Source organism: Galeopterus variegatus, unplaced genomic scaffold (assembly GCF_000696425.1).
Source record: "Galeopterus variegatus unplaced genomic scaffold, G_variegatus-3.0.2 Scaffold12404, whole genome shotgun sequence".
NCBI lineage: Eukaryota > Metazoa > Chordata > Mammalia > Dermoptera > Cynocephalidae > Galeopterus > Galeopterus variegatus.
Genome location: NW_007738515.1, coordinates 10,618 through 19,164, shown reverse-complemented (window position 1 = coordinate 19,164; position 8,547 = coordinate 10,618). Strand labels below are relative to the sequence as shown.

General features: G+C 38.9%; 1 protein-coding gene across 1 annotated transcript in view; it reads right to left on the bottom strand.

Annotated features, from left to right (window-relative positions):
* Positions 1 to 1,023: 1,023 nt before the first annotated feature.
* The window catches only part of LOC103581120 (glycine--tRNA ligase), a 14,935-nt gene continuing 7,411 nt past the window's right edge, over positions 1,024 to 8,547 (bottom strand). Inside the window, exons 4-8 of the mRNA XM_008563027.1 lie at positions 7,901 to 7,986; positions 6,324 to 6,433; positions 3,645 to 3,738; positions 2,780 to 2,970; positions 1,024 to 1,315 (exon numbers count right to left, since the gene is read on the bottom strand). Of these exons, the coding sequence (XP_008561249.1) occupies positions 1,190 to 1,315; positions 2,780 to 2,970; positions 3,645 to 3,738; positions 6,324 to 6,433; positions 7,901 to 7,986 (607 nt within the window). The 3' untranslated portion in view covers positions 1,024 to 1,189. The remainder of the gene's footprint in view (positions 1,316 to 2,779; positions 2,971 to 3,644; positions 3,739 to 6,323; positions 6,434 to 7,900; positions 7,987 to 8,547) is intronic.

The window sequence follows — 8,547 nt, the reverse complement described above, 5'->3', positions numbered from 1 at the left end:
ACAAACCAAACAAAAAAAATTCAAGACTCATCCAAAGACTATTTACTGAATATATCTACTCTGTACAGCACTGGTGTGGTGGGCATCGTCAGAAATGGATAAAAATAAGAGAATCTCTGGGGGATCCTTACTTTGCATCTAAGAAATCACAACTTCAATTGCTTTTAGTATTCAAGAAAAAAGAAAACATTCTCGAGATCACCCCTCCCTTACCCAATTTTGTATGGCAGGAAGTCGGGACATTAGGCACTTCCTAACTCTGAAAATAAACAGCTGCTCAAATTCACACATCCTTGAACTTTCTTCTTCCAAATAAGCATACGTCTTTTGAGTGTTCTGTACAAAAATATAATAGAAGTAATGTGCCTTAAAAGCTAAGCCAAAAACTAGTAGGCTAGAATCAAGACATTGTGATGGCTAAGAACTGCTAAGTCAGACAAGACAAATGTGGTTCCTCTAGCATCATGAGCTCAACGATTTCCAGAGCTTCCAGTGAAGCCACGTACAAGCACACCTTAAAATAGAGGGCACTTCTGCCAACGCACCCCCTCCTGTGGAACACTGGGGTTAACGACCCTATGCCCCCACACCAGCATGCCTTTCCCAGAAGCCATTCCCCCTGCTCGGGGACTGCTGTCTCTTCAGCATAATGCACCACTTTCTCAGGAAAAGAGAAAGAATAGAAAAGGCAAATTTACAGAGACAGAAAGTAGATTAGTGGTTGCTTGGGGCTGAGGTAGGAATGGCGAGTGATGGTAAATGGACATAACATTTTTTTGAGTGATGAAAATGTTCTAAAAGTGGATTGTGGTGGTTACTGTACAACTCTGTAAATATACTAAATATCATTGAATTGTATGTTTATAACAAGCTAATTTTGTGATACGTACATTTTACCAGAATGAAAAGAAGTTAATTTTAAAAAGTATTAATTGTGTTTAACATTAAACCATGAATATGTCTTTTCAAAGTGGGAGAAACTGCTTTGCCAGAAATGTGGAAACATGAGCAAATTAACTATAAGTTTGTTGAGAACTTCAACTTTAATTGTGGGGGTAAAATCAGGCAGCCACTGATGATAAAATACAGTCCCTGGGAGTGATCACAATGCTTTTTTTTTTTTGTAAAGTGGACATGATAAGTTATTTTTTTTATTAGTGCAAGTGGTCAAAAGTTGTCAAAATTGTTCTCATTCCTCGATTGTCTCCTTTTTGCCAGTCTCTTGCCCTTCAAAGAGAGGATACCTGGCCTCCACGTCAGCCCATGTGATGCTGCCATTGGCCAAGTCACGGACTAGACTGGGCAGTTCAGAGACCTGGGGAAGAGGAAAGAAAAGTCCAAGTATCAACCAACTTGTTTACATTTTCAAAAAGAGAAAACTCAGGAAACCTTACATAGTACCAAAACAATGTCTGAATGAAGGGTCCCTCTACAAACTTGGCCCTACATAATGTTTCTCGTCACTCCCACTCAGCCTCTTCCCAGGCCCGGGTTCATCCTCCTCTTCCAGCCCACGATACCCACCTGCTATCCTGGATAACTCAATTTTGCCACCAAGCCTTTCCTAACTATTCTAAATCTCCATGTCACTTATGGGAGATTGCAAACTGAAGAGCCCCAATTCAGGGGCCAGCTGTTCCTCACCATAACCAAACACTGGCTGCCACACAGCCGTGGTTCTCAAACTTCTGTGTGCATCAGAATCATCTGCAGGTCTGGTTAAAACAGTTCTGCCTGCCCCCTCTCCAAGCCTGGTTTCTGACTTAGTAGGTCTGGGGGGGCAGATCTTGCTTATGTAATAAGTTCTAGGTGATACGGATGCTACTAGTCCAGGGACCACACTTTAAGAACCACAGCCTGATGGAAATGTAGGTCCAGAGTAGCCAGATCTGGTTTGTAAAATGATAAGCCAGAAATCCATGACTTCTGAATTAGACTATAAACTCTTTTGGAAAAAAAACTCTAAACTCTAAACTATATATATATATATATGTATGTGCTCTAAACTATAAACTGTATATATAATGGACTATATATATAGAGAGAGACAGAGAGGGGGGGAGGGGGGAGAGGGAAAGAGGGAGAGAGGGAGAGAGGGAGAGAGAGAGAGAGAGAGAGAGACTATAAACTCTTTTGGAAGAAAGCAGTCTTTTCTTCTTTTTTCCCTATTACATAACTCCATCAAGCTGAGCATGTAATAGGTATTCTAAATAATATTTGCTCAAAGTTAATAAATTAGTCATGCAGTTGTCACTTAACATGGCCACTCTTTCCTTTCCCTTACTAATCCCTCCTTCCCCTTTTGTGTGTCTCATCTCCATAATTCCCTTCCTATTAAGTAAAACTACTGAAACATTATTCACTGTTTTGAATGGATTAACACAGAAAAGTCTATACATACACAGGTATACATTCACATGGAAATATAAAGATAAAAATGCCTATGCCTCCAAAAGCCTGCCAATAAAACTATGGCAACAACCTCTTGGGATATTTCTCTTGCCCAATAAACAAACAACTGCAAAAGCAAACTGCCAGTGAACAAGCCCAGAGCAATCTAAATTGCTATCAAATACTAGAGAAGTGCTAATAGATATTTTCATAATTAAACCAGGGGATTTGGGAACCTGGGCTCTGTCTGATAAAAGCCCATAATTAAAGTTAGAAAAAATAAAATAAAAAAGGGAAAGGGAGCATAAATATATCAAAATCCTTCTCAAATCAGTAAGAACCAGTACACATTTCTAAGACCAAAAATGCCAAAGAAAAGGCCGGGTACCTCTGCTCTTATCTGCTGCATCGAGTCTCGGTCCCTCAGAGTGGCAGTGTGTGGGGTCTTGTTCACTGTGTCAAAGTCAATGGTGATGCCAAAAGCCACCCCAATCTCATCAGTCCTGGCATAGCGTCTTCCAATTGACCCGCAGGAATCATCTACTTTGTGAGACACGCCGTTCCTGGTCAGGGCTTCCGCTATCCAAAATAAATGAAGTAAATTAAAAACAAAATAATAGAGTTAGGTCCCATGTCCTCTAAATGCTATCTTACAAGCTTGGGAATCTTATAAAAGGGACCAAGACAAGAGAGCAACAAGTTGCGATCACAAGAGAAAGAAAAATCCCAAATGTTTAATAAACCCCTTGCTGGAGGCCAAACCTTCACTCACGCCTACATCTGATACAGCTGCGGGGGGAACAAGCACTGGACTAAGAGCCAAGGTGAGGAGGTAGATCCCGGCTCTGCCACTTCTACCTGTGTGGCCCTGGGCAGCTCAATGCACTCTTTCCATTTCCCAACTCTGAAACAAGTGGGCCACACCATATGACCACTAGGATCCATTTCAGTGCTGTGGATTAGGTGGCTGTAGCTCCACTAAGGGTTGCTATACCATACTCGGGTTCCCCAGATGAAATGAGCACCAAGGTCAATACGAAAAGCAAATAATTTTTAAATACGACTCTTGGGTCCTACTTGACTCATTCAAATGCTAGGATAAAACATCCTGAGCAAGCATAAGAGCAGAGGATAAAATCACTGAGATCTATTCTTTATTCAATCTATATTTTTATTGAAATAAATGACACATTTCCTAAATTCAATCTACTTGATGGTATTCCCCTGAAGATTACCCAATTGGATTTGCTTACATAATTCCTTGACAAATGGCACGAACTCCTGGTTTTGGCTCAGTGGGAGGACAGAACATTTGAATGGAGCGACTACAGCAGGGAAGCTGAAGAACTAGATGGTTTAAAAAGAAAAAATTATCTAAATGTTAATGTCCCAAACCAAAAGAGATTAACATTCAGTGGGTGTCCAATCATAACTTCACTAGCAAAGTGCCAGAAAACATGATGTGAAAGGTAGAGAACACAAGAGAAACAAGAGAACCAGAACCACCTAGTTTCAGCTCTGAATCTGCACCATCTCTCCAAACCTTTGTCAAACCTTTGTTTCTCTATCCAAAAGGTGAGGCTCTACCACCTGCTCTGCTTACTTCACAAGTCTGTTACAAAAAAGCTGCTATAAATATGAGATGGTAAATTTTGGTCCCACATAAAAGCCTCACTTCTCTCTGTGGGGACCATCTGAAGAACCTCCCCCAAATCGTCAAACAAGCGGTAGTGCCGAAAACCAAATCCCACTCTGTCCTTTAAGAAGTGAGTCTATGAGCCTCGGTGACCAAGCAAAACAGACAGGTACGTCCAAAAGAAATAGCACAAAACCAAAAAACATGTTCTGTGTATCTATTCTGAAAGTGCAGCCCTTTTAAACTGTTCCTGTAATAGGTTTGAGTAACTCAGAAATCAAAGAAAGCAAAGATATTCTGTGAAGATAAACCAGTCTAGCATTTTGGATTGAAAATGAGAGTTGAAGGCAGTTCTGAAATAGTATTTGTACGAAAGATCCACTTGAAGGCAAGAATACAGAAGTTGGAATGAATTTGTCCCACGAAAATAATGAATGACACAAATTCCAGTTTAGTACCCTGCTCAAAGCTTAATTAACCTTTAACGTCAATGATAAATATTCCACTAAGAGTAAACCCTGTATTCTACCAATACTGCTGCCTACATCACAAAATGTTCAGATTCTACCCCCCTCCTACATCTTCTGATAATTCTATTTAATGTGAGAGAAGTAGGGACCTGCCTTTATAGAAAAATAATTTTCCTAATTTCACTAGCAATGTTTTTACAGCAAATCTGTAGGCAAATGGATTAAGGGACTAGGTGCTAATAATTTAGAAACATTTTTGGCTTCCCACAGCTTAATCAAATTTCTCTTCATGATGGGAATCTCAATGCAATTCATAAAACACTATCACTAATTTACTCCTGTTCAGCCTTTATGAAATTTCTCTTAAAGCTCCAGTTATATCAATATTGTTAGATTCGAAGGAACACCTAAAAGATTTTTTTGAACACCTTTTTATTAGAAAAATAAGCAGGAAAAGCTTAAAGCAAACTTGACATCTAAAATGAATACATTCAGTACCGTACATCAGTATTCTGCAAGAAGAAGCAAGCCTTATGTCTGCACATCTGGGGCCTAGCCTAGATTCTTACTATCTGTTGAATGAAGAGCTGCTCCTTCAATGTCAGGAAATGAAGACACAACTTTAGGGCAAAGAGTAAAAATGTGTCTGCACATCTGGGGCCTAGCCTAGATTCTTACTATCTGTTAATGAAGAGCTGCTCCTTCAATGTCAGGAAATGAAGACACAACTTTAGGGCAAAGAGTAAAATACTGTTATTAGCTACATATTACAATAGTGTCAGACCTTTTAAAATCCTGGTGTGTCAAAAACTCACCAGTACATTCTTCAAGGTTAAATCTTCTAGAAAGAATCACAGAGTTGATGCCCAACAATATGTACACACTCAAGCTTTAGAGTGGTCAAGCACACAAGAATGTTCATGGGGTTTTTTCCAATTAATTTGACATATACAACCTCCCCTTTCTAGCCATTCTTCTGATTGGTTTTTCTGGAAATCTGTGTCTAGAAATTAAAGGAGTATAATTCCTGCAGGCAGAAGGGAGGGGAGGGGAAGGGAGAAAGGTGAAGTGAGGCAGAATGAGGAGATAAGTGGAAGGCAGTGATCCCGATGTGTCAGAGAAAATGTGCGGGAGCTCACAACGACTCATCAACTTTTTTTTTCTTTTACTTTAAAGCTAAAGAATAAAACTTTGCAACTTCTATCTTCAGCAATGCTTGAATGCTAGAGAAGGTTCCAGATACTACTGCCCAATTTACGATCTGTCAAGCTCCCACAATGGAAGCACCTGGGGCTCTTTAAAATAAAACTCACAGATCTCTGGTGTCAGACATAGTGAATCAGCATTTCTGCAATTGAACCTAGGAATTTACATCTTTCCCAAAAGTACCCCAGACAATTTAATACAGTCTGAGAAGGTTCCCTTCAATGTTCTACCAGTGCATAGATACAGTTTGGTGGTTTGGCCAAATTCTATGAGCCATCTTATCCTTCCCAAGTTCCTGAAAACAAGAGTATATCCAGAAAGTACCATTCCTTCCATTAATGAAATACAGATTGTTCCCCAAAGTAATATGTTCGGTCTCAGACAGTACCAGGCAACTAAAACAATGGCTTCTAGAATAACCTATACATCCTAAAGTTCAAATAAGACAACATATGAAAGTGCTTTGCTTATAAATAGTTAAGCAAAGATGAGTGTTGACATCACTAGCATATTATAGTAAATAACAACTAATTGGTCAATCCAGAGTCTTATTAATGTACTTCAGTAAATTTTATTTTCTGGTACTCTAAGAGAATAGCACACTGTACAAGACAACTTACTGTTCTCTGTTCATCTCCCTCTCGTACGTGGAATGTATGTTCAAATACCGTATACATGATCCTGCCCAGGCCAAAGGAGGGCTCAATTACACTTGGAACAACTTCTTCCACTGCAAGAAACAGAAATCCAATAGCATTCTCTCAAATACCACATAATGCATTTCAGATCCTTTCTAACCAACTCAGCATTAAAAATATCTGTTCGACATGAATTTTGGTCATAAGTACAAAAAAATCAGAACATTCCTAAAACCTATTTGGGGGCAGAGAATACACGTTTAAAGAGAAAGATGGAGTAAAAAAAAAAGTTCACCGAATTTCTTTGTCTATATAGTGTAAAAATGAAACTTGAGTTACCAGAGCATTCCTTCCTTACTTGCTAAGCTACAAAGAACAGAAGCTACACTCTAATCATCTGGCTTGCCTGTCCAGAAAGCATTAAAACTCTAGATCTTTAATTAAGACTTTGCTAGAGTTAAGAATCTATAACCACAGCTAACAAAATTAACAAAAACAATTCCTATGCCCAACAAGTATCACATGATTTGTGGTTTTATTTTTTTAGCTTGTTATCTTGATGAGAACTTGTTCAGAGCCAAGTTATGTGCATTTTATTCCCAAGGTTCCAGGGCCAGGAAGCCCTCAGAGAAGAGTTTGCTCAGGGACCAGCAGTCCATCAAAGACATTCTACCAGGGGCCCCCCAGATCTTCCCATGGGTGAGACTATACCTGTGATGTATACAGGAAATAGATTAATAATTATTACTTATTATTTGGAAAGGAAGCACTGCTAAGCACTCTCCAGGTCTAAGGTAACTGACTGTGATCTTATGGGTTTATGTTTTATGGGAAATGAGATAATTAGAAAAAAAAAAGAGAGGCTATTTCTTTTGTCTGATAAAGAGTAAGAATAATATTTTAGAAATATGATCAAGGCACTTTTCTCCTGCCCTTCCATGACCTCCAAGTAATGGTGAAGTACAGCTCTGAACCAGCTGCCAGGATGATGGCTCCAAAGCTCCAGAGCATGAAGAAGGAGCCCCAGCTTCCTCTATCACTGATCACTGAAGCCTGGCTGCATCAGCATCCCTCACACATGCTCCAAAATACTCTGTCCAATTCACAGAATTTATCCTACAAAAATAACCATTTCCTTAGCTTTTAAAAAAGCATGAAAGGTCACTGATCTAAATGACTTTTTAACAAGTCATTTTGCCAAAAAAGAGAGGGGAGAGAGGTGACTTCCCTCTTTTGCTCAAGAAACAAAAAGACTTTTCCTTAAAATTTTCTTTTTTCTAAGTTTTTAACCAGAGATATTCTTCATATGCATCTCAGACCACAGGAAATAAAAATGCAGCATTATAAGTCATTTTTCAGTATGAGTACAACTATGTTTAAAAAAGAAAAAAATGCCCAAGTGAGTATCTTAAACATATCCACCAAATTTATGATTATGGCATTAAGGATTTTTTTTTTCCTCTCTAAATTTTCTGTAAAATGGTTATATTGTAAAACACTTTTTAAAAAAACTTTAAGGAATAATGATTTTTGTTTGTTTATTATTTTTAAAATTTTACCATGTAGTGTTTTCTGGAATCTCTTCACATTGACCATGTCTTTTGTTAACTGAAATGTTTTCCCTTCAGTTTCAATAGTGAATTCTCTACAAGGAAACAAAACACATTATATATTAGTTAAATAAAGCATCCCTGTGCCTTAATTTAAGGAAGTTTTACAGGTTGCTAAATTGTTTTTCATTTTAAGTGTAGTACAACTTGATTAACTCTCCAGATATAAGAGCTGAAGTCTAATTTGAAATATTTCATAAGGAACACCAAATAAAGTTTTATTTTAACAGCAGCACCAAACAGTATTTTGGAGAGGAACCCCAAAATTTAACTAGTTTTATAAAATTCCCTAAGTGGCTTAATGACAAATCCCTTTGGTTTTGAGAGCAAGGTAAAAACCAAAATCAACTTTTTAAAAATTCAGTCTTAGAATAATAACTAATTTGTCAGAAATAGGCCTGCTGGGGGCCGGCCCGGTGGCGCACTGCTACAGTGCGCCGCTTGGGAAGCATGGCGGCGCTCCCGCCGAGGGTTCGGATCCCACATGCAGACCGGTTCCCGCTCACTGGCTGAGCGAGGAGCGGGGGCGGCACCTAGGGTTGCGATCCCGTTGCTGGTCCCGGTCCAGTACGGGCGCGACACTGAGGGTTGCAATC